Below are 27,656 nucleotides of genomic sequence, written 5' to 3'. Positions count from 1 at the left end.
CGCTGTAGTGCGTTATAACATAGTCGTCAAACTGCCTGCGTTGTAAGTGCTTCAGCGACAGATCTACTGGCAAGATGGTGAAGCAGTTCTCAGGCAAGAAGTACGAACTGGATGTCGCCAGCCAGGAGAACATGGACGCCTTCCTGCAAGCTGCCGGTGAGTTCTCTTCGTACTTCCAAGGCGACGGCGCCTACTCATCACCATCAATTTCCTGCAGATTTAAGGCCAGAAATGAAAGAGACAAAAATCGCATCTCCAGATAGCCAAAATAGCACATTTTGGCGAGGGTTAGGCGAGACGTGAGCCATTTATGTCCAAGTAGTTTCCAGACACCGGTTGGCGCAACGGGCAATCTAATGGTCATAGGTTCGAGTCACCATGCGTAGTTTCTTTTATTTTCAATTTTTTGCGCTACGTAACACTGCAAATAAACCAAATAATACTCAGTACAAGGTGATTCAGCTGCTCCTATCGCTGTCTTTTTATGCAGCACGCGCAAACTATTATTTCTGCATAAAAATGATAACTTAGTTAAATTTTGCACCCGTTTTCGCCGGAGGTCACGGTTTTCGAGTTATTCAAGAAAAACATATAAAAGCGATCTACAAACGCATCTCAACTGCCACACTTTCCCTCACCAGTCAGGATTTCTAGTATTTGTTCGTGGCACTCCCTCCTACTACTGTGAAAAAAAATTTCATACTATATGAACTATTCCCGACATTCAACCTTTTTTTGCCTCCATTGATTGGGCTACTACACCACCAGCATAGTCGGCTACTTCGTTAAAATTATTAATTTAAACATGCTAGTGAGGATAACGAACGAATAACGATTTTTGTAAACATTACGCAAAAACTAATTAAGTTGACAATTCGATCCAAACTTAGTCCTAACAAGCTCAGTAGTTTCGTACTCAGAACACCTGACGAACACAACGATATAACTGTTTATTTAATGCTGTTAAAGTTCACAAAATTCTTACGTAAAATTTACACAAACGTCAAGTCTGGAATTTGTAACTGTTCGACTATGCCGGCACATAATAAGGCCAGTCAACGAAGACGAAAAAAGGTCGAATGTGGGAAATAATTCTTTCAGCAGCAAATTTTCGTACAATGACAGGAGGGAGTGCTACGAACTACATACCAGAAATCCTGACCTGCGGGGACTGAGTGGGAGTGCGTTTGGCGGTGACATTCGTCCGTTTCTCTCTTGAATAGCTCGAAGACTACGGCGTCTAGCGAAAAAAGTATATATTAGGACTAATAGTTAGCGCGTAGCGAGCGAGACAATGTGTAAATCTAGCGCGTGTTTTATGGAGGCCAAATATAACATTGTGAGTTGCATAAACCAACAGCGGTAGTGACAGCTGAATCACCCTGCATACTGTATTTGTTAATGTTTTCATAAAGTCGTGGAGAAGGAAAGCGAAGGAATATTTGGTATTGCAAAAAAAATTTTCGGGAAAGGATTGTACTTACAGCGTCCACAAAGGTTATGCAAGTAACTGTCCAAGAAGGGACTGTAATTTAAGCGTGTAGGCCTTAGACCTTCGAGCACGCATCACCAACAATCCTCGCCAATATTTGGCGAAACTATGCGTTACGGATGGTTTGCGGCCAAACTGTGCGTTGAGAGACAAGCTTTTATGAATCTAAACCAACTTTAGAACAACCACATAATTGTAAAAATGTGACGCGTGCTAGATACCGAGAAAATTACTCCTTCTCTGTTTTTGCAGTGAATATCAACCCAGAACGTGTGTTTCATCAAGTGTAAAATAATTAAAGTATCCTATCTAATTTTATGTAGGAAGAGCACGTGTACATTTTGAATTCCGTTTCTCGAAATTTATTTGCAATCCCAAATGTTTCTTTGCCTTTCCTTTTGATGTATTCTGTAAAATTAATAATACATACAATGTACTGAGCATTCTTTCGGTTTATTTGTGGTGTAAGTAAGTAAAAACTGAAAACAAAAACTAGCACCCATGACCTTGAGATTGCCATTCTGTATACCTCCCGCTGCGTCAATAACTGCCAGGAACGGCTAATATCTCGCGCGACCAGCACCAAAAACGCTGTTTTTTTTTTTTTTTAATGCTTATTAAGCTGGGGCTCCCACTTCTGTCACTCTGATTTCTGATCAAGCTCTCCATATACTAAATAATAAATGAAAAGCACCAGTTTGCTTTTGTTCTACATATACCATAAATTTGGGCGAAATCTGTGGTTACTAGTATGCGCAGTCCCCTTGTAAAGTCTGCTCGTGCACGGTATACACAGACATACCTGTAAGTACCTCCGGGGTTTCAGAAGCCGACTGCTTGAAACTGCAACGCAAGCAGAAAACAGACACATATCAGAGGACAGAGCATCTGTTCAAGTTTATGACTCATATAATAGGTTGCATAACATTGCTCTACATTTTCCATCTCTTCACTATGGAATCACCGATTGCATTGATCACCTTTCCTTACAACTCTTCCAAATTAAGTGGCAGTGGATGCGGAAACACATGATCTTTTACATCTCATAAGATGAAGTCGCATAGAAATAAATCGGCTGAGACAATCATAAGTATCTGAAGGAAAGTGCAATAATCTTCTTGTTCCAAACTGGACTCTCCACTGTCTTTCTGTAAATGTAGCATGAGCCTTTGCTGCAGTAAGTTCGCATACGCAAAACGGGACACAGCTATCTTCGCAAACAAAAACGGTCCATACATGTCTAAAGAGTAGAGGGCGTAAAAGACGTTAACTCTAGGTGAATCGCGAATGTGTTCCACATTCTCGTGTGGAAGTTCTGCGCCTCAGACACGCATGTTAAGGCCGTTCACCAGTTCAGACACATGAAACGTGATTTCGTCACTGAAAGCAATTTCTTTGAAAAACCGTCTTTGTTCAGTAGGCGACAAAAGTCATTTCGAAAGTCGGAACGAAGGTCGTCGATCCGCTTAGTCATCGCATGTAGCAGACGTTTCCGTAGACTGCTGCTGAATCCGCGGTCGTCTAGCGCATGTCTCGTTAATTACTTCAGGCTCTTCCACCAGACCTCTTACCTTCTGTTGCCTTCTGCAACCAGTCTCACAGAGTTTAACCAGTTTCACAGAGTTGTTCTACCACACATAAATCGTTTTATCTGTTGGAGCTTTTATTCGATATTTCGTACGACATCGTTGCTGGACCTTCGCAACCATCCGCTTCGGTATCTGCTGAACCAACTCGGCAGCTTGCTCAGCGAAGGGGCCCGGGATCGATTCCCGGCCGGATCGGAGATTTTCTCCGTTCGGGGGCTGCGTGATGCCAACACATGACAAAGCCTCAGCCTGTGTAGCCTCATATCAGGCTACATCTTGACCCAAATTAATATTGTCAGTTGTCGAAATACACTGTCGTATCGCCTTTCCACTTTTAAGGTGGCTGTATATGCACATAGCAAAAATCACTAAATTAATAAAATACACTCCTGGAAATTGAAATAAGAGCACCGTGAATTCATTGTCCCAGGAAGGGGAAACTTTATTGACACATTCCTGGGGTCAGATACATCACATGATCACACTGACAGAACCACAGGCACATAGACACAGGCAACAGAGCATGCACAATGTCGGCACTAGTACAGTGTATATCCACCTTTCGCAGCAATGCAGGCTGCTATTCTCCCATGGAGACGATCGTAGAGATGCTGGATGTAGTCCTGTGGAACGGCTTGCCATGCCATTTCCACCTGGCGCCTCAGTTGGACCAGCGTTCGTGCTGGACGTGCAGACCGCGTGAGACGGCGCTTCATCCAGTCCCAAACATGCTCAAGGGGGGACAGATCCGGAGATCTTGCTGGCCAGGGTAGTTGACTTACACCTTCTAGAGCACGTTGGGTGGCACGGGATACATGCGGACGTGCATTGTCCTGTTGGAACAGCAAGTTCCCTTGCCGGTCTAGGAATGGTAGAACGATGGGTTCGATGACGGTTTGGATGTACTGTGCACTATTCAGTGTCCCCTCGACGATCACCAGTGGTGTACGGCCAGTGTAGGAGATCGCTCCCCACACCATGATGCCGGGTGTTGGCCCTGTGTGCCTCGGTCGTATGCAGTCCTGATTGTGGCGCTCACCTGCACGGCGCCAAACACGCATACGACCATCATTGGCACCAAGGCAGAAGCGACTCTCATCGCTGAAGACGACACGTCTCCATTCGTCCCTCCATTCACGCCTGTCGCGACACCACTGGAGGCGGGCTGCACGATGTTGGGGCGTGAGCGGAAGACGGCCTAACGGTGTGTGGGACCGTAGCCCAGCTTCATGGAGACGGTTGCGAATGGTCCTCGCCGATACCCCAGGAGCAACAGTGCCCCTAATTTGCTGGGAAGTGGCGGTGCGGTCCCCTACGGCACTGCGTAGGATCCTACGGTCTTGGCGTGCATCCGTGCGTCGCTGCGGTCCGGTCCCAGGTCGACGGGCACGTGCACCTTCCGCCGACCACTGGCGACAACATCGATGTACTGTGGAGACCTCACGCCCCACGTGTTGAGCAATTCGGCGGTACGTCCACCCGGCCTCCCGCATGCCCACTATACGCCCTCGCTCAAAGTCCGTCAACTGCACATTCGGTTCACGTCCACGCTGTCGCGGCATGCTACCAGTGTTAAAGACTGCGATGGAGCTCCGTATGCCACGGCAAACTGGCTGACACTGACGGCGGCGGTGCACAAATGCTGCGCAGCTAGCGCCATTCGACGGCCAACACCGCGGTTCCTGGTGTGTCCGCTGTGCTGTGCGTGTGATCATTGCTTGTACAGCCCTCTCGCAGTGTCCGGAGCAAGTATGGTGGGTCTGACACACCGGCGTCAATGTGTTCTTTTTTCCATTTCCAGGAGTGTAGATTTCAAAGACACAAAAAGCAAGTATCACTTTATTATACGGCGTGTTCTGACACTCCTCCTCCTAGTGGCGCGTTCCCCAAATACGACACGGCGCGTATTACGAATCCAAACTTGTAGAACTGCTACATCCACTTATATGTGTCACTTTTCTGTCTGTCTTGCAGTTTTCGCGCAGTTGTGCTCTGACACCTCAGAGGCACTTATGGATAACCCCTGTAAATGCTAGAACATTTGTAAAAACTTGATATCGCAATGCCAAGATAGGCATCAGATGTGGGGTGAGGCAGTATGTATTTCATTGAGAAAATTATCGATACATTAGCGACCGACCCAGTTTCAAACGGGTAGCATTAATAGCTACAAACAGACAACATGACTGGAACGACAACGTAGATTCATGAATAAATTTCAGAATTTCAAAGAACAACCTGAACTTGCTCAATATCATCACTTTCACTTAAGGAGTGCATGGCAGGGTTGTTTGGAAGCGTGAGTGTTTTATGGTACATATTGAATTGGCGTTTTGAGTGACTTCTCTTGGCAGTGGCGCTAGCACACCATGATGTACGTAATATGTTCACTACAAACGTAAATATTGTATCTGAACCATGGGAAAATGTATCTCTGATTGATTCAATATGTATCAGAAGCTGGCCGAGGTGGCACAAATAAAAAAGAACAGATAAGAAAAACCGCATAATATACGTGTTTAATTCGTGTTACAGCTCTCCTCTTGTGACACTATTTACGCACTGTGAGGTACTGTTGAGACATTGTCGCATTTCTTTGTCATGGATTCTTCATGGCAGAGCTCTTCGCCGTAGCACACATGGAATCGTGTCCACATATAGATTCGATTCAAGGAAGGCAGAAAGCTAAATGGTGGTCATCCAATGTGGAGCTGAAAGAACGTGCTGTATGTAAACGAATCAAAATTGCTGAAATTACCGAAGTAGTTATTCGGAAAACGTATTACTGGTAGCATAAAAAATAAAACAGTACATGTTTAGGATTTGCATGATTTTCGCTGTGCAATTGTTCTCATACGATTGCACGGAAACTATTGGCTAATTACTTTAAATTATAAGTCTCACATCACAGCTGCTGACAAGGTGGTCACCTTTCTGTTATTAGTCATATTTATTGTGGTGTGCCTAAAGGATACTCCTTTCTCGAATAGCTAAATAGCAATTCAATCAAATCACATTAATAGTTTTTATTACAATGAAGTAGATCGACAATTCTTTGGGTCGCAAGCAAGTGCCGACATGATATAATCATTGTCCGTCGCTATATCAGTGTCCATACAAGCAGATGATCAGAAAAGTCGTGTCTGGAGGCGCCCTGGACAGCGGTGGGGTACCAACCTGAGGGTCACCTGTCATAGTTCGACAACCAGGAGCGATTGTCCGTGGTGCCATTTCTTTTCATAGCAGGACGCCTTTGGTTCTCACTTTTTTCGCATGGTCCAACGTTGCTGTTGCAGATGATACTGAAAGACTAATATATCCGGAGCGGATTTAACTATCATGGTGTGCGTCACAACTTTACAGAAGCTCTCCTGCATACATTGCGGGATTAGCACTCCTGGAGGAAATGGCTGATCCAGAGCTTACGGGACACTTTCTAGAATAAATCTTTCACTCAATTTAGGCAGGGTTCTGGATTCTATCCTTGTCTTACACAGAGTTTTAAGCCTCTAGGAAGTTTTATAAGGTGACATACTCCGTTGAAGAGTGATTGGTCAGTTTTGAAGTCTTGATCCTGAAAAGGGATTAAAGGTAGAAGCAACTCCGAATTGGAATGTGTATCTCAATTAGGTGGGTGCGTTCTTTACTTTCTTTTTCACAGGTATCGCCGAGGCGGATAGGCGGAAGGAAATACTGGGCCACAATATGACCATCGGTGTGACGGTGAATGGCGACGAGTACACATTCAGCTTGGAAGCAGCTGGCCGCAAGTTTGATACCAAGTGCAGGCTGGACGAGGAATTCGACGAGACGTTATGGGACACCACGACGCGCAGCAAGTACTCCATCAAGGGAGGCGACACGGTGGTGCACTGGTCGCGCTACCCAGACGGCAAGATCATCAGTTCGGAGACCAAGTACTCGGCCGACAAGGCTCTGCAGGTGAGAGAGACGTAAGGGTGTAAGCGAATGTGCGTTGGTGTGGGTGTGAGTGTGTACCACAAAACTTTGACACGCAAACGACGGCTAGTCATAAATTAACCTCCGATTCGGTATTAAAAAAGGATTTTTTTCATGTGAAGTCTATGCTTTCATACTAACGCTACTTTTACACATAGTTGCCAAATACCCGTCACACCAGGATACAAACTTCCTTCATCTCTTCATCAAAGAATAGTTCCGCTTTGTGGTTCAGTCAGTTGCTAACACCATCCTTGAGCTCCTTGTCCGTCATGAAATGCTGAGTAGCCAGCCAGACCTTCAATCTCAGGTAAGAGATGAACGTCGCTTGGTGCGAAATTCGAAGTATACGGGGAATGTTGAAAATTCTCCCAGTTTTTCTTTGTTTCGGTTCGAAGTCGCATTGTCCTGAAGGAGATCGACTCCTTCGGTACTCATCCCGCGCCGTTTAGACTCTCACAAGAAAACTATTTCGCCCAAGCGTTCTCATACGTCACTCTCTGGAAATCTGTTGTCAAAACTCTTTCGGGATCCGAAAAAATTGTAACCATTATTCTGTGGTTCGACAGCACCTACTTGAATTTTTTGACGTTATTGGTCGAGTGAGTGGGCGTCAACTACTGATACTATTCCTTAGTTTCAGAGTTCACGTACTGCAGTCATCTCTCATAACCAGCTGCGATTCTGTTCAGCAGTTCGTCCCTCTTTTCATATTATTGCTGAAAGAACTGCGAAGCCGAAGCCATTCTTTCGATTTTATGAGAGAGTAAGTGGGAAAGTAATGTCAACAAGATTGTTCTTGAAATATAAGACACATCTTCAGAAAGTTTGGAAATTGCCAACCTACATGTTGCACGAATACATCAGTGACATCTTCTTACTTTCCTTGACCACTTTCATCATGCTGATCAGTCCGACGAGCCTCTAATTTTCTGGGCCATTCTCTCACGAAACGATCAGCCCATCCCCAAACACATCACACAATCGACGGTGCATCTTTGCGTCATTGATTCCTTATGCCTCCAGGTAAGGAATGGCAGAACAAACTTCAAAACTAGCGACAGATGAAGTAATACCGCACGTTCTAGTCGCTTGCTGCTTACACACTGGCGGGTGAGAGAGAGAGCTGTCTGATGCAATGCGACCTATTAATTGTTTTCCCTATCACACAAGCGCCATGAAGCTACGAGTATTCGTTTATTTTTAATAGATAATCGGATGATACGAGGGGCACTCAATCAGTAAAGATGGTTGGTTGGTTTTATTCAGGATTCCAATACACAATATTATTGCCACTATTTTGCATAAAATCCTATTTTTCAGCATAATCTCCATTCAATGCGACGGCCTTACGCTACCTTACCAATGTCTTCCTGTAACAGTAACCTCCCTCTCACCCACTCACCTGTTGAGCGCATCCTTCAGTGGGGCACACAGATGGTCCCTCGTTGTTCTTCATGGTCATCCTTTATGTTGCGAGCAACCCAGTGGGCACACAGCTTTGATTACTGCAAATGGTGTAGCCCACCCGGCTAGCCACGCGGTCTAACGCGCTGCTTCCAGAACGGGAAGGCGTGCCGGTCCCCAACACGAATCTGCCCGGCAGATTAGTGTCGAGGTCCGGTGTGCCGGCCAGCCTGTGGATAGTTTCTAAGGCGGTTTTCCATCTACCTCGCCGAATGCGGGCTGGTTCCCTTTATTCCGCTTCAGTTACACTATGTCGGCGATTGCTGCGCAAACACTGTCTACACTTACGTGTACACGATAATTACTCTACCACGCAAGCATTGTGATTACACTCGTCTGGTATGAGACGTTCCCAAGGAAGGGAGGGGGGGGGGGGATGGCACTGGGGGCCGAACCGCACAATAGCCCTGGGTTCAGTGTGGGGCGACGGTGAGGTGGATGGACTGCTGTGGCCTGTTGTGGGGTTGTAAACCACTGAGGGCTACGGTGGGACAAAGCCTCTCCTTCGTTTCTAGGTCCCCAGTAGTACAATGTACACAATACACAAACCCCAACTGGTGGACGAGTGCGTCAGCACTACCAACAGAAATGTCCAGTTGAGCAGCAAGGCGTTTGATAGTCGATCAATTGGAATGAGAGTATCTGCACATCTCAATATTACAGGAGTCACAGCTATGTGTGGTCAGCCGGCACGCGGGAGATGGAAGAGGTTTGCGCGACCCCGTTGCGACAATGACAGACGCCTCGGCCAACGATTCACCACGCTCTTGTTCACTGCTAAGACTCTGTACACATTCTAAAAGCGTCTATGAATATCTATGGTGCTATGGTTTTCCCCAAAAGAACCTCAGCGACAGACCTGTGATGGGAACGTACCTCCGTCGCAGTCGGCATTTTGAAGGCTATGTATAGCGTCACCACCTATCGGAACATCATGAAGCTATAGGGGTTGAAGCGGGAATACTCCACGACGTCACACAACAAAGCCCGCTTTTTTTCAATCGAAAATGGCCGAGAAAATAAAAATATATTGGATTCGCTATTCGACGCTCCCCATACATTATGAATAGCCCTCGTCTTTACATCGAGCTGCGCCCACATTATGAAGAGACGCAGTCATCAACACAGTGTTGGTTTAAGCACAACGGATCTTTCTAAGGTGTTTACCGAGTCAGGCGGCCCAGAGGTAAGACACTGCACTTGTATTGGAAAAGGCCGGGGGTTCGAATTCCCGTCCGGACATCCAGATTTAGATTTTCCATGATTGTCCTAAATCACCTAATGCTGGAACAGTTCCTTTGATTGCGCACGGCCAATTTACATCCGCATCTTTTCCTAATCAGGTGCTGTGTTCTGTCACTGGTGACCTTTTGATCGGCGAGAAATTAACACCTAAGCTTTCTTCCTTTCTCAGGTATATGTCTGCTCTCGAGGTGGTATGATTCTGACGTCGCCGTTGTCCGACCGACGACAACTACCCTACACAACACATCATGAAGGAAAGGGGCTATGAAAGGAGTTCTGGGAGGGGAGAGGAGAGGTGGGAAGGGAGGAGACACAGTACAGAGTGTGAAATCTATACATTGAAGCAGTCTGACATTTTTCTGATCTACAGGTCGCTGTCGATTGTGAAACGTGTCATTTAAAATTTAAGTTGAGGGCTCTGTCTGCAGAACCATACATCTCTCAGGTAAGTAACGGCTACGAAGTAACGCTATCCTACAAGACGGTGTTGTTGTCGGTAAAACAGCAGGATATTTCATTTTTAGAATTCTATACCTCAGTCAGTAAAAACGGAATCCTTATAGTGGAAGATCCCCTTAGAAAATTTTTATAAATGACAGTGCTGGAAAACCTCTACGTTATTTGATTTTCAAACAGCTGAGCAAACCTGAACGTACTCAGACATTTCTCTCTTTACTTATTCTGATCATCACTAAACTGACACACAATATTTTTTAGCGCAACGCAATCTGACTTTCAATAATCCCTACAAAAGAATTTCCCTGACTATCAACAACCTATACCTTTCATGAATCACTTACCTCACAAAAATCTTCGTTACTCAATCTACTGCAATACAGCGTGCGCCAACACTGCCAGCTGAATAAAAAATTTTAACTACTGAAGGCACTAACTACGCTCTGTTCCCATCCAACTGCCCAACACTACAATAGCAAATATTCCAACAATGCAAACCAGCCACAGACTGCACACAGCACAGTCAGAGATTTTCATACAGAGCGCTATGTGGCGTTACCAACATAAAAACCTAAACAGCCTACTTACAATAGGATCACACTGTCGTCCGTCTGTCGATCTATCCGTCTATTAAGATCTCTTTTTCTCAGAAACAAGCAGAGGTATCAAGTTGAAATGTTTTTCAAATACTACGGTCTACGGTCTCTTGAAAGTATAAAAATGTTAAGCTCCTACATCAATGCAATAAAGAGAAACGGCCATCTGTGAAGACCGCTTCTTCCCACGAATGGGCAGAGGCATAAAATTGAAATTTATGCCAAATTCTAAGAACTGCGGTACATTGGTGGTGTATATACACTGAAGAGCTAAAGAAACAGCTACATCAGCGTAATATCGTGTAGGGTCCCCCGAGCACGCAAAAGTGCCGCAACACGACGAGGCATCGACTTATGTTTGAAGTAGTACTGAAGGGAGCTGACACCATGAATCCTACAGGGCTGTCTGTAAATCCGTAAGAGTGCGACGGGGTGGAGATGTCTTCTGAATACCACGTTGAGAGACATCCCAGACACCCATTTTAATGTTCATAACTGTGGGGTTTGGTGGCCAGCGGAAGTGTTTAAACTCAGAAGTGTGTTCCTGGAACCACTCTGTAGCAATTCTGTAGGTGTGAAGTGTCGCATAGTCCAGTTAGAATGATCCAAGTCCGTCGGAATGCACAATGGACGTGAATTGATGAAGGTGATCAGACAGGATGCTTACATACGTGTCACCAATCAAAGTCCTATCTAAACGTATCAGGGGTCCCATATCACTCCAACTGCACACGCACCACACCATTACAGAGCCTCCACTGCTTTAACAGTCCTCTGCTGACATTCCGGGTCCATGGATTCATAAGGTTGTCTCCATACCTGATCTCGTCTATCTGCATGCAATTTGAAACGAGACTCGTCTGACCAGGCAACATGTTTCCAGCCATCAGCTGTCCAGTGTTGGTGTTAATGGGCCCCTGCAAGGCAAGCGTTCAAATGTGTGTGAATTCCTAAGGGACCAAACTGCTGGGGTCATCGGTCCCTAGGCTTACACACTACTTAAACTAACTTATACTACAAACAACCGACACACTCATGCCCGAGGGAGGACTAGAACCTCCAGCGGAAGGGGCCGCGCGATCCCTGATGTGGCTCTCCATGCAAGGTGCAAAGCTTTGTGTCGTGCAGTCATCAACGGTACACAAATGGGCCTTCGGCTCCGAAAACGAAAACCCATATCGATAGTGTTTCGTTGAATGGTTTGCACGCTGACACTTCTTGATGGCCGCATTGAAATCTACAGCAATTGGCTTCTGTCACGTTGAACGATTCTCTTACATCGTCGTTTGTCCCGTTCATGCAGGATCTTTTTCCAGCCGCACCGATGTTTCAGATTTGATGTTCTGCAGGATTCCTGATATTCGAGTTACACTCGTGAAATCGTCGTACGGGAAAATCTCCACTTCATCACTATCTCGGAGATGCTGTGTCTCACCGCTCGATCGTCGACTATGACACCACGTTCAAACTCACTTAAGGATACAGAGAACTTAAAAATGGAGTACAAATTGAAATTTTTTATGTCTTTACTACATTCTATAGTGTTTCCTGATTGCATTTATATATACATTATAGGATTTCAAATGGAGAATGACCTACATAAACCAAATTTTAAAATTGCGGTCATGTACGCCTCCAGGCTCTCTTTATTTCTGTTACAGAAACCAGTATTATTTCGAAAAGAACTGTGAACGTTTCTGTTTCCAGCGATTTACGTTTGATATATTTTATATGTTAGTAACAGTGGAGGTTTTTAGTGTCTGTAAATAATTATCTTTGCTGGTATTTACTGTTGTTTCGTTGAAGCAGTTTGTTCACGTGTTAATGAATGTTTGTTGCCCAAGTGCTACATATATTTGTAGAAGTACATATCCTTTAATGTGGAATAAATACGAATTATGCCACGCATCAAGAAATTCTGTAAAGGAAATTCCGTGGTAACCAGTTCACAAACAAAGCAAGCCACACTGTTGAAAGTAAACTATGTATCAGTGTACGGGGAAGGACTCCCACATGGCACTTCTCCCATGATTCAAATTTTTTTGTTAACAATGATGCTGTTTGTAGTGGATTTGTTGTTGGTGAAGATGTGGGAATCTTATCTTCTTTGATAAAGGAAGTGGCGAAATGTAAAGAATGTGATTGTGTAGGCTGTCTGGAAATAACTGAACAACAAAGTAGCAGGAAGGGTTTAGCGTCAAAATCAGTTGTTTTGTGTAGATTCTGCAATAAATCTACGTCTAAAATGACTTAGAATATTGTGCATAATTCATATGATGTTAATTTGAAGTTAGTGTATGCAATGCGTGCAATAGGAAAAGGAAAAATAGCTGCTCAAACATTTTGTGGTCTGGTGGACTTTCCTCCTCCTCCCAGTAGGTTCAGCAAGTACATACAAATACTTTTAGGTGCCATGACTTTTGAGTCTAAGGCATCTATGAAACGTACAGTAGAAGAAACTGTAAACACTAGTGGAACCAGGGACATTGATGTTGCACTTCATGGGACATGGCAACGTCGGGGACATCGTTTCCTGAATGGTGTTGTAAGTGCTACTTGTCTGGAGAATGCAAAAGTTGTCGGTGTTGAGTACTTATCTAAGTACTGCCACACCATCCATGGCACCCGGCAGGTAATACTGAAGAACATATTGAAAATCTGTGTTCTAAGAATTATGATGGCTATAGTGGAGGTATGGAGTGTGATGGAACATTAAAAATATTTCAGAGGTCGGTGCCCGTTTATAACGTTAGATACACGAAGTACCTAGGCGATGGGGCATCTGAGGCTTTCAATAAAATTAATGAGTTCAATGTTTATGGTAATACCTTGGTAACAGAACTGGGGTGTTGTGGACCTATGCAAAACAGAATGGGTGCTAGGTTGAGGAAGCTACGAAGAGAAATGAAAGGGAAGTTGCTATCTGATGGAAAATCTGTTTGGCCGAGGCAGATTGACAGAAACTAAATAGACCTTCTTCAGAGTTATTATGGATGGACTGGTCATTAGACTAACTGCACCTCTGAATGATGTTACAGCAATGAGAAAAGCAGTATGGGTCACCTACTTCCATAAGTTGTCCACAGATGGCCACCCTGTTCACAGACTTTGCCGTAAAGGAGCAGTTTCTTGGTGTGGTTACCAAAAAGCAAGAGGGTCAAATATAGCATCATAAGCATTGCCTTTCTGAACCTGTTATGAATGAAATAAAACCAATTTTTAGAGACCTGAGTGAACCTGTTTTGCTTAGTAAATGTCTTCATGGGGGCACTCAGAATACAAATGAAAGTTTCAACCACTGCATATGGGAAAGATTACCCAAGAATGTTTTTGTAGGACTAAATACATTAAATGTTGGTGTACTAGATGCAGTGATATGTTTCAATGATGGAGTGACAGAAAGGTTGGAAGTCCTGAGAAATTTAGGCATAAAATGTGGCTCTAATATGGAAGATCAATTGCTTGCGTGTGACAGACAGCAGGTGCATGAAGCTGGAAGATTTGCTCTTCAAGTTAGCAAAGAAGCAAAAAGTGCTAAAGTGAATGCCAAGAGGAAACTTGAAGATGAATAAATGCTGCAGGATGAAGACTATGCTTCAGAAATGTTATGAGGCACAGTTCAGTTGGACTCATATATTTCATTCATAGTTTGCCGCAAGTTGTATTTTTCCGACTTCAGGTACAAATATTTCCTAAGGTTTATCAAGAATTGCTCTTATTTTTTTCTCTGACTTGCAATAGTCCATACTTATGTAGTAGACCTAAGCTTTACTGCAGAAACAACTAAATCATAGGAAAAATAACATTTTTATTAGGAAAAAATTATAAAAATTAAAATGTAAGGCGTGATAAATTTTTATCCTTGTAATATACATAATAGGTGGAATTAAATAGGTCTAGTATCTCAGCCATCATGTCATGCATATCTGGTAAAAATTGGGTCTGCTTCAAATGTATAACATTGGATTAAATGGTACCTCTATTTGAGGAAGCATTTTCTTTGTAATTTTTTTAATAACCCTAAGCAGGTTCACAAATATTCAAATTATTTCTGATTCGCTTAGAAAGTGTGCTGCATTACCAGCTATCAACCAAAAATCTGTAAAACATTTACTTTATAATCAGTGCGTGAAAGAAATAGGTGTTGAGTTTTACGTAATATTGGGCTGGAAAAGTACCTTGCATCCTTAAACCTTCATAATCTGCGATTGTAGCAGCACTAACCGATCTAACAACTGTGCCAGACACTTGTAGTATTATATAGGAGTTGCCTATCGCAGTGCCGTGTTCGGCCTGTTCACATGTCTATGTATTTGAATAGGCATGCCTACACCAGTTTCTTTGGCGCTTCAGTATAATTTAAGCTTCCGTGTCAACGCAGAATACGGCCATATATACTACATATTCTGATTCTCACAAACTCACTCACTCACAAAAACCTATAGATGTCTTACCTACGTGCATGTCAGGCATGGTGGTTTAGCGGGAAAGCGCATGCACCGATCGAAACAGAGATACCTTGGGATCGAATGTCAGTCGGACCACAGATCTTTCAGTCTTCGTTTTAACCTAGCCTTCACCTCTGAGTCACCAGAAGCAACACGTGGTTCGGATTCCACTATAAACTGTATGTTTATCGTATGTGCGTGTGTGTGTGTGTGTGTGTGTGTGTGTGTGTGTGCGTGTGTGTATTCATTTATATTCATTTATTCATTGATATTCCTTTATTTATATAATAAATGAATAAAAATAGTAATAAAAATAAAATAAATAATTTTTATTTTATTAAAAAAAATAAAAAATCTCCATTGCTCCCTCTCTCTCTCTCTCTCTCTCTCTCACACACACACACACACATACACACACATTCACAAAACAGCTGAATGCAGAAAACTGAGAATGTTGGCAACACTTAGAAAAACAAATGAAACTCTGTATCAAAGAGATTGCAGTTACAATGATGTGTAACGTAAACAGTGAACTGAAAGAGAACTATAAGATGTCCACCTGGCTGCCAAATGAGAAAAAGCAGTTTGCTTGGATGCAATGAATTAGATGTTACCTGTAAGTAACTTTCGATTTCATAAAAAAACGTTAAGGAACTGTTTTTAAACCCATAACCCAGATGTGAAACCATAACATATGAGTAAAAGTAGACAAATCATGTAATATTTCAGGACACCTAGATGCCTTGTAAAAAAGGCGAAACGCGTCTGGGTGCATAAATAAAAATAAAAATTTCTATGTGCAGCATCCAAAAAAGGCATTTTCTTTGAAATAACTGCAATTTATATACACCTACTGCGAAAATGGTCACTACAAGAAACCTGAACATATGTTGTTTTTATGTTACCTGCTATGTGCGTGTCCTTGAAATGACAATGACCACGTTTCCGTGCAAACTCACTAGGTGGCAGGGCTGTGGTCAGTAGCACACTGTTTGGGTTCTTGTCGCATTAGTTACGCTGGCACAATGGATGCTGATTGTGAGCAAAGAGTGAACATTACGTTCTGCGTTAAGCACGGGGAAATATGGTCAATGACTAAGCAGGTACATGCAGGCGAGACACTTTCACGATGTCGTGTTTTCGAGTGGCAGAAACGGTTTCGTGAAGGAAGAGATTCAGTGCAGGGCGATCCCAGAACTGGTCGCCCGTCTACAGCACATACCGATGGAAACGTGGAGCGTGTAGGCAGTCACTGAAACAAGACCGTCATGAAAATGTGCGTGCGATATCAGAAGAACTCAATTTGAATCGTGATGTGAGTCATAAGATTTTACACGAAGATTCAGGGTAACGGAAACTTAATGCAAAACTCATCCCTCACTCATTAATAGATGCACAGAATGAGGAAAGACGAAGAATTTCTGCTCACCTATTGAATAGAGCCAAACGTGAGCCAACATTCCTGTCAAAGATTATTGTTCGGGATGAAAGTTGGTACTACTTGTACGACCCCCATACGAAGCGTCAAAGTGTTGAATGGTGGAGTCCAGGATGACCAGCCTCGAAAAAAAGGTCAAACGACAGCCTTTGAGAGCAAAGACAATTTTGATCGACTTCTTTGATAGTAAATGATTAGTTCACCATGTGTATGTTCCTCTAGGGCAAACAGTAAACCAAACTTTAAACACCGATGTCTTGAAACGTTTGCGACAAGCAATTCTACGTCATCGTCTCGATTTGTGGCATTTTCAGGAATGTTTCCCACTATATGGCAATGCAACACCCCATGCCGCTTTATCTGTTACCGAGTATTAAGACATTGTGTTACTCCCATCCACCATATTCGCACGACCTCTCGCCTTGCGATTTTTTCTTGTTTCCGAGAGTGGAAAGGCGAATGAAAGAAAAGCTTCCTCAAGGTATCATAGGCATCCAACCGGATGTGACAAATGACCGTTCAAGAGTAGTTGTTGAAAATTTCCCTGGTTGCTGCTAAGACCTCCAGAAACTGTTTGTAGATAGCCAGTGGGACTAGTTCGATAGGAGCTAGGATCATTACTTGGTAAGCGTCCTGGAACTATTCTGACAAAGGCAGTATTTATTCATTCTGGATATATTTTGGGGTAGTCTGTCTTAGTTGCCGCGTCCGTAAATGATTTCAATCAATCTCTGGGTTTGAGCGATTTCAGTTACATACGTATTCAGCCATTTTTGTTACACACGAACCATGAATACGTTTTTCAAGTTTCTTAGAGACTAATAACTTGTCTTATCTTAAGAAAATGTGAATAAAAAGTGTTATTAAAGGAATGAAGAATTTTTCCAAATTTGTGTATTTACCTACATAAAACGTTTTTCGTACTTGTGCAATTAAATATGTATTTTTGGATTGTTTCAAAATGCTAATGAACCATGCTACATTATTAATTTTTGTTTAAACACACGAACAATTACTTTTTTTACAATTTATTGTAGCTCTGTGTATTCATCTCACTGGTTTGCAGCCGTCACCTAGAATTATCTTTGGGTAAATACTGAGGAGACGTGAACAGAAAGCGTATAAGAAAATTATTTAACTTATTTGTTGACTTACTCACTTTCTTCATAAGCGTGTACTGCCACTTGCTGGAAGTGTTTCTTCACAAGAAATATTTGTCATCTGTTATTAATTTATTTAATTAATAATATAGTTTTAAAATATGAATCATCCCTGCAGATACTGTACATCGCATTAAGTCTTTTTTATCCAGTAATATGATTTCTTCCTTTCCCACGTAACTGAGTGTTTCGGCTTTTTTTATCTAGACACAAAGTTCGGTATTAAGTAAAAGCCTATTTATAAACATGGATGAAAAACTGAACTAAATGCTAGTTATTGGCACTCAATAAAAAGTAAATATCGGGGCGACAGTTACAGTGACGTCAGGCAGTAGCACACTGCAATCAACAATAATGATTTAGCAATGCCGAAACGACTGAATGCTTCCACTTAAAATTGAATGCGCCAAGGACGAGGTGACTCCAATAATTGGAGCTCCCAGAGGTCCACAGGGATGCGAACGTGGGTATAGACTGTTAATAATCATGGGCAGAGAAAGGCTTAACTGTGAAACTGAAGTACCAAAGGGTGAATGTGGATAGCAGTTATTCATACCGTGAAATATTATACCCACTACTTTTCACAGGCCGTGAAATGTAAATATGTGTGTCGAACATGGTTGTAATTTGTATCTACTTAGATGGACAAGTAATTTTCTGGACAATACATTACCTTTCACACAAATAAATAGATGAATGAGTAAGAGCTAGATTCAAATTAATGGAGGTCATCACACCCTTTCAGTAAAACAGGATTCAGAATGTCGTTAAAATTTACAAATATTCTTTTCTTCACATAACCCTATAGGAACTTTCATGCTCAAGTTCGTACACCCAACGATACACGTGCAAGAACACAATCCACAGTAAAATAGATTTTGATAAGTTTTAAATGATGGAAAGGAGAACTTGTCTATTCAGTACGTAATCAAATGAACGAAATAAGCCCTTGGATGTTATTACGATGCGTTTATTTGCAACACCGTTTAATAGTAACAGTTCAATATCATAAAACGATTCCTCTCAAAAAGTTAATAAAACGCTAGAGCATGGCAAAGCTGACTATCACATGTGAACAGGCTACGATTACATCTAATCTATGGATGGCGAGATTGCCACACAGCCAAAATTTCTTGCTTACATCGCAAATTTTTAGCCCTCGCATGTCTTTGGTAAGCTGAATTTACTGGTTTACTGCACAGCGTTATTACTGTGCTGAAGCTGTAATGACCCAAAGACTTCTCCTAGTTGTGCCAAAGACTAACTTTAGTCATTAATAATGTATATCGGCATTTCGCACTAAAACAGTAGCGATTTCTCTTCTTATTTACTGCCGAGTAACAACTGTTTTCAAGAGGCGCGTTCCTCTCCCCACTCTCGCGATTCACCACCGTGCTACATGGTCTCTAGTCGCTACCTCTGCCTCCGTGAGAATCATCATCCTACTTGCTGCCGTCTTGTTCTGCAGCATTGCTTAATGCAGCGAACTTTTGCTATCTGCAGGGTTCCAGTAAACGTAAAACCTTGAAAAACAAATACCCTTCAAAACTGGGGAATCCTCGCAACATGTAGTTCATTTGTGATGTTGCCTCAGTTGCATATGGCAATCATGTTCAACACGAAAGTGGTAATCGGTCTCTCAGACGTACACTGTCGCATCCAGATTGAAGTTCGTAAATGTCTACAGTGTGAAGAGAACGTACAGACTCTTTCGTGGGCTTCCACAAGTTGTATTATGTTCTTCTTGCTATACCTATTTGCACGGAATGTAGTTCAGAGCTCTTTTGTTTCATGTTGGAGGCTGTCAGCGCCGCTAATCATTGTGAGATCGAGGTGTCAGTGTTGATAATGTAAACCTGTGGTCACAAGAGACCTGCTATGCCGCATCGACGTCTGTGTGCAGGAAAACGCTGCCTCTTGGTGATACCTGCCATTTTCAATAAGCAATCATTCACTTACAAGAGTAGCACAGACAAAAGCCTACCGCACAGCCACCCACTTCCCCCCACACCCCCAAATACACTACTGGCCATTAAAGTTGCTACACCAAGAAGAAATGCAGGTGATAAATGGGTATTCATTGGACAAATATATCATACTAGACCTGACATGTGATTACATTTTCACGCAATTTGGGAGCATACATCCTGAGAAATCAGTACCCAGAACAACCACCTCTGGCCGTGATAACGGCCTTGATACGCCTGGGCATTGAGTCAGAGCTTCGATGGCGTGTACAGTTACAGCTGAAAATGCAGCTTCAACACGATACCACAGTTCAGTAAGAGTAGCGACTGGCGTATTGTGTCGAGCCAGTTGCTCAGCCACAATTGACAACACGTTTTCAATTGGAGAGAGATCTGGAGAATGTGCTGGCCAGGGCAGCAGTTTAATATTTTTCTGTATCGAGAAAGGCCCGTACAGGAACTGCAGCATACGGTCGTGCATTATCCTGCTGAAATGCAGGGTTTCGTAGGGATCGAATGAAGGGTAGAGCCACGGGTCATAACACATCTGAAATGTAACGTCCGCTGCTCAAAGTGCCGTCTATGCGAACAAGAGGTGACGGAGACGTGTAAAACGAATGGCACCCCATACCGGTACAAATGGTTTAAATGGCTCTGAGCACTGTGGGACTTAACATCTGTGGTCATCAGTCCCCTAGAACTTTGAACTACTTAAACCTAACTAACCTAAGAACAATACACACATCCATGCCCGAGGCAGGATTCGAACCTGCGACCGTAGCGGTCACGCGGTTCCAGACTGAAGCGCCTAGAACCGCACGGCCACATCGGCCGGCCGCACCCCATACCATCACGCCAGCTGATACGCCAGTATGGCGATGACGAATACACGCTTCCAATGTGCGTTAACCACGATGTCACCAAACATGGATGCGACCACATGATGCTGTAAACAGAATCTGGATTCACCTGAAAAAATGACGTTTGGCCATTCGTGCACCCAGGTTCGTCGTTGAGTACACCATCGCAGGCGCTCCTGTCTGTGATGCAGCGTCAAGGGTAACGCAGCGATGGTCTCCGAGCTGATAGTCCATGCTGCTGCAAACGTCGTCGAACTTTTCGAGCAGATGGTTGTTGTCTTGCAAACGTCCCCATCTGTTGCCACAGGGATCAAGACGTGGCTGCACGATCCGTTACAGCCATGCGGATAAGATGACTGTCACCTCGACTGCTAGTTATACGAGGCCGTTGGGATCCAACACGGCGTTCCGTATTACCCTCCTGAACCCCCTTTTTTTTTTTTGTCATCAGTCTACTGACTGGTTTGATGCGGCCCGCCACGAATTCCTTTCCTGTGCTAACCTCTTCATCTCAGAGTAGCACTTGCAACCTAAATCCTCAATTATTTGCTTGACGTATTCCAATCTCTGTCTTCCTCTACAGTTTTTTCCCTCTACAGCTCCCTCTAGTACCATGGAAGTCATTCCCTCATGTCTTAGCAGAAGTCCTATCATCCTGTCCCTTCTCCTTATTAGTGTTATCCACATATTCCTTTCCTCTCCGATTCTGCGTAGAACCTCCTCATTCCTTACCTTATCAGTCCACCTAATTTTCAACATTCGTCTATAGCACCACATCTTAAATGCTTTGATTCTCTTCTGTTCCGGTTTTACCACAGTCCATGTTTCACTACCATACAATGCTGTACTCCAGACGCACATCCTCAGAAATTTCTTCCCAAAATTAAGGCCGGTATTTGATATTAGTAGACTTCTCTTGGCCAGAAATGCCTTTTTTGCCATAGCGAGTCTGCTTTTGATGTCCTCATTGGTTATTTTACTGCCTAGGTAGCAGAATTCCTTAACTTCATTGACTTCGTGACCATCAATCCTGATGTTAAGTTTCTCGCTGTTCTCATTTCTACTACTTCTCATTACCTTCGTCTTTCTCCGATTTACTCTCAAACCATACTGTGTACTCATTAGACTGTTCATTCCGTTCAGCAGATCATTTAATTCTTCTTCACTTTCACGCAGGATAGCAATGTCATCAGCGAATCGTATGATTGATATCCTTTCACTTTGTATTTTAATTCCACTCCTGAACCTTTCTTTTATTTCCATCATTGCTTCCTCGATGTACAGATTGAAGAGTAGGGGCGAAAGGCTACAGCCTTGCCTTACACCCTTCTTAATACGAGCACTTCGTTCTTGATCGTCCACTCTTATTATTCCCTCTTGGTTGTTGTACATATTGTATATGACCCATCTCTTCCTATAGCTTACCCCTACTTTTTTTCAGAATCTCGAACAGCTTGCACCATTTTATATTGTCGAACGCATTTTCCAGGTCGACAAATCCTATGAAAGTGTCTTGACTTTTCTTTAGCCTTGCTTCCATTATTAGCCGTAACGTCTGAATTGCCTCTCTCGTCCCTTTGCTTTTCCTAAAGCCAAACTGATCTTCACCTAGCGCATTCTTAATTTTCTTTTCCATTCTTCTGTATATTATTCTTGTAAGCAGCTTCGATGCATGAGCCGTTAAGCTGATTGTGCGATAATTCTCGCACTTGTCAGCTCTTGCCGTCTTCGGAATTGTGTGGATGATGCTTTTCCGAAAGTCAGATGGTATATCGCCAGACTCATATCTTCTACACACCAACGTGAATAGTCGCTTTGTTGCCACTTCCCAAATGATTTTAGAAATTCTGATGGAATGTTATCTATCCCTTCTGCCTTATTTGACCGTAAGTCCTCCAAAGCTCTTTTAAATTCCGATTCTAGTACTGGATCCCCTATCTCTTCTAAATCGACTCCTGTTTCTTCTTCTATCACATCAGACAAATCTTAACCCTCATAGAGGCTTTCAATGTATTCTTTCCACCTATCTGCTCTCTCCTCTGCATTTAACAGTGGAATCCCCGTTGCACTCTTAATGTTACCACCGTTGCTTTTAATGTCACCAAAGGTTGTATTGACTTTCCTGTATGCTGAGTCTGTCCTTCCGACAATCATATCTTTTTCGATGTCTTCACATTTTTCCTGCAGCCATTTCGTCTTAGCTTCCCTGCACTTCCTATTTATTTCGTTCCTCAGCGACTTGTATTTCTGTATTCCTGATTTTCCCGGAACATATTTGTACTTCCACCTTTCATCAATCAACTGAAGTATTTCTTCTGTTACCCATGGTTTCTTCGCAGCTACCTTCTTTGTACCTATGTTTTCCTTCCCAACTTCTGTGATGGCCCTTTTTAGATATGTCCATTCCTCTTCAACTGTACTGCCTACTGCGCTTTCCTTATTGCTGTATCTATAGCGTTAGAGAACTTCAAACGTATCTCGTCATTCCTTAGTACTTCCGTATCCCCCTTCTTTGCGTATTGATTCTTCCTGACTAATGTCTTGAACTTCAGCCTACTCTTCATCACTACTATATTGTGATCTGAGTCTATATCTGCTCCTGGGTACGCCTTACAATCCAGTATCTGATTTCGGAATCTCTGTCTGACCATGATGTAATCTTCCCGTATCTCCAGGCCGTTTCCAAGTATACCTCCTCCTCTTGTGATTCTTGAACAGGGTATTCGCTATTACTAGCTGAAACGTGTTACAGAACTCAATTAGTCTTTCTCCTCTTTCATTCCTAGTCCCAAGCCCATATTCTTTTGTAACCCTTTCTTCTACTCCTTCCCTACAACTGCATTCCAGTCGTCCATGACTATTAGATTTTCGTCTCCCTTTACATACTGCATTACCCCTTCAATATCCTCATACACTTTCTCTATCTGTTCATCTCCAGCTTGCGACGTCGGCATGTATACCTGAACTATCGTTGTCGGTGTTGGTCTGCTGTCGTTTCTGATTAGAACAACCCGGTCACTGAACTGTTCACAGTAACACACTCTCTGCCCTACCTTCCTATTCATAACGAATCCTACACCTGTTATACCATTTTCTGCTGCTGTTGATATTACCCGATACTCATCTGACCAGAAATCCTTGTCTTCCTTCCACTTCACTACACTGACCCCTACTATATCTAGATTGAGCCTTTGCATTTCCCTTTTCAGATTTTCTTGTTTCCCTACCACGTCCAAGCTTCTGACATTCCGCGCCCCGACTCGTAGAACGTTATCCTTTCGTTGATTATTCAATCTTTTTCTCATGGTAACCTCCCCCTTAGCAGTCCCCTCCCGGAGATTCGAATGGGGGACTATTCCGGAATCTTTTCCCAATGGAGAGATCATCATGACACTTCTTCAATTACAGGCCACATGTCCTGTGGATACACGTTACGTGTCTTTAATGCAGTGGTTTCCATTGCCTTCTGCACCCTCATGTCGTTGATCATTGCTGATTCTTCCGCCTTTAGGGGAGCTACCGTGCCGGCATCCCTAGGACAAGAGTGTGCCCTGAACCTCTATCCGCTCCTCCGCCCTCTTTGACAAGGCCGTTATCAGAATGAGGCTGACTTCTTATGCCGGAAGTCTTAGGCCGCCAATGCTGATTATTTATCAAAATTTAGGCAGTGGCGGGGATCGAACCCGGGACCGAAAACGGTTTCATTATGAATCAAAGACGCTACCCCTAGACCCACCGATTCCATATTCTGCTAACAGTCATTGGATCTCGACCTACGCGAGCAGCAATGTCGCGATACGATAAACCGCAATCGCGATAGGCTACAATCCGACCTTTAAAGTCAGAAACGTGATGGTACGCATTTCTCCTCCTTACACGAGGCATCACAACAACGTTTCACCAGGCAACGCGGGTCAACTGCTGTTTTTGTATGGAAACTTTCCTCATGTCATTACGTTGTAGGTGTCGCCACCGGCGCCAACCTTGTGTCAATGCTCTGAAAAGCTAATCATCTGCATATCACAGCATCTTCTTACTGTTGGTCAAATTTTGCGTCTGTAGCACGTCATCTTCATGGTGTAGCAGTTTTAATGACGCGGGTAGTTATCTGATTCCGAAATAAAAAGGAGTATAGGAAAGGCCATCGTCAGAATCTAGGATTTATTTGCCCAGGAGACGGTCCCTGAAAGATCAAACGTCGGTGATCTAAATGGTTTAGTATATTACAATGAAGAGCCTAATACCAAAAACGATTCTACTCAGATTGACATCGGGTGTGGAAAACTACCAGTTGATAATCCGTTTGTAGCTGCAGTTGTTTATAACAAATCACAGGGACCAGAAATGGATATCTGTGAGCATAAAACTTACAACGTAGCTGAAATACGTGAAAGCTTCACCCATGGAAAGATTGTCCACTTGTCTCGCGTGTCTTTTCGTTTACTTTTTCCATACATTTGTTGAAAATTGTGACACTAGCTGTTCCGTTTTGCTTACTAAATTCATCCGCTGGTGAGAAATTTTTCTTATTAACATACAGTCGGTGTTGAATAATGTGTCTGAAGCCTCTGGGGAATGTATAGACTACTGCTAATTAAAAAAAAAAAAAAAAAAAAAAAAAAGAGGTTTGTATGTACATATGGTCAATTCTTTACTTTCGTTAGTTAGAGACACTTTTTTATTGTCACATGTTTGCTTCGTTTCTGTCTTTCTGTTTTCACATCTGCAGCTTGATCCTACAGCTAATTTTTCATTCCAAACGTTCTCTTCTGGTGGCTAAATGAAATGCTCAAAATGTCTGCCATTAAGTCTAGCACAAGTTTCTAAGCGCCGCATCATGGACTGTCTTACTCTCCCCAGTATTCCAGTTGTCTGATGTATCTGTTGAAATGCTTCTTGAACACGCTGGCCAAGAATATGAATACTCGCAGTAGATCTTTAATGCACTATGTCCTTTAAATGCCCCAAAAAATAAAAATCCAATGGATGGAGATCAAGAGATCGAGCAAATCAAGATGTTGCTGCCTCACTACTTATCCATTTATTTAGTGAAAGCTTATTTGAAGCGGTCATCGCTTGCAGAGCAATATGAGCTTCTGCCGTGTAGTGCATGAAACACGTAAGATTAGTGGAACGTCTTCCAGAAAAACACTGAATGCTCCATATAAATTTCATTGTATGATGTTCTAATACATATTCCACAGAAAATGAAAGGTCTACTTAATCTGTTTCCAAGTATGCCAGCCTATCCATTAATACTAAACTGTTGCTGATGTCTTGTTTCCAGAACTGCAAAAGGTTTCTCGTGTGATCATATATAAATTTTGTGAAATTATTCTGCTCCCTTCCTGCTAAATATTGCTTCACCAGTGAATAGTGTCATAGACAGAAATTGTTGGTTCTCGACATACATCCCTAATAAAATAGTAGAAGAAGCTTTAATGGACGGAAAATCCGTTTCAGTAAAACGTTGCACTCTCTGGATGTGGTATGGATAGAGGAGTTGCTCTCCTAATATTTTACACACTGCCAGAAGACTCACATCTTCAGTTTCTGCTATTTTCCTGCCACTGCTGCCATTATTGTCCTCAATATGTTGAAGAACTCGATCCTCAAAACCAGGTGTCCTAACATTGTTTGGTCTTCCACAATGAAATGATTCAATCTCAGGAGAGACTGTCTGCACAAGACGTTCATGTACTCTTTGAAATATCTTATTGTTCGGTTAATGTTTTCATGAAATCTTTCAGAATGCAAACGTCAGGCTGCAGACGTATTGCACTTTGTAAGTCCATACGTTAGTTGCATGTCTGCACGCTCTCATTGGAAATTGGAAATTCGTGGTAGGTTCCTATGGGACCAAACTGCTGAGGTCATCAGTCCATAGGCTTACACACTACTTAATCTAACTTAAACTAACTTACGCTAAGGACGACACACACACCTATACCCGAGGTTCGACTCGGACCTCCGACGGCGGGAACCGCGCGAACCGTGGCAAGGCGCCTAAGAACGCACAGCCACCCCGCGCTGCACGTGCAGTGCACTCTAGTCCAACAAGAATACGGTCGAGCAGAAATCTCGCCCATGACTGAAACTCCGGCAAACCATGTCGCTCTCCAGCTGTTTGTTCGGTGGCGGCCCTCTCGGAAATTTGATGCCTATTGGGGGAAGTACATTCAGAACACACTATAGTCCCATAAGAACTGTAGGGTATGCAGCCACTACTGACAGCGTTCTCAATACTAAAAGGATGTGTTTATTTACTAGTACAATGACAAGTAAGATAAAGATAAGAGGACTTTGACTTAACTACTGCGAAAACAATCATAATCTAGAAAGATTATGCACCTTTAGAACAAAGATGGTAACTTTAAAACAAAAAGACAGAAACGAAGCAAACATCTAATGAAAAAAAGGGTCTGTATCTAAGAAAGTAAAAAAAATTACTATATGTATATCATGAAATCCTCTAACCGTTCTCCAGAGATCTCCCACGGATTAGTTCACACCGTTTATATGGAAACACAAAATTACAAAATGAAGATAATGTGGAAGTGATTTTGATGGTAGAATAGTGAAATCTATTGAATATTCTCTGTAAAATTTGACATTTCACTCATTCCTTATGATTACTCTGTATTTAATTTTGTACTTGTGGCATTTTTTCTTCTGAACTGCAGTCTGTTGATTCTTACGTAAAGTGTATGGTGGCAATAATCCATTGATCACATTTTTACAGCCTGAAAATGATAACTTTTATTGATTACAGACGATTACTCTTGGTGATGTCGTGGCAAAGAAGACGTTCAAGGCCAAATGAGTTGGTAATCGGAAGATCCATTGTGGTGATACTTCACCTCCACATTCAGTGCAATCGTTGATGCAGCTATTCAGCACAGTTCAAAATGACAGTTTTAGAAGTTACCTACCATAAGTTATTGTAAAACAATTTTAATAAAATGCCAGCCAATTGAA

The 27,656-nt window shown here is 42.8% G+C and overlaps 1 protein-coding gene across 1 annotated transcript; it reads left to right on the top strand.

Annotated features, from left to right (window-relative positions):
* LOC126418907 (fatty acid-binding protein, brain-like) lies at window positions 1–27,656 on the top strand. The gene is made up of 3 exons (XM_050085924.1): window positions 1–156; window positions 6,743–7,023; window positions 27,451–27,656. Exons 1-3 carry the CDS (start codon window positions 75–77, stop codon window positions 27,499–27,501), a joined length of 414 nt encoding a protein of 137 aa, XP_049941881.1. The 5' UTR covers window positions 1–74; the 3' UTR covers window positions 27,502–27,656.

The sequence above is a fragment of the Schistocerca serialis genome, chromosome 9, assembly GCF_023864345.2.
Source record: "Schistocerca serialis cubense isolate TAMUIC-IGC-003099 chromosome 9, iqSchSeri2.2, whole genome shotgun sequence".
Classification (NCBI taxonomy): Eukaryota; Metazoa; Arthropoda; class Insecta; order Orthoptera; family Acrididae; genus Schistocerca; species Schistocerca serialis.
The sequence above is the reverse complement of the archived record's forward strand: the minus strand, read 5'-3'. Positions and strand labels throughout refer to the sequence as shown.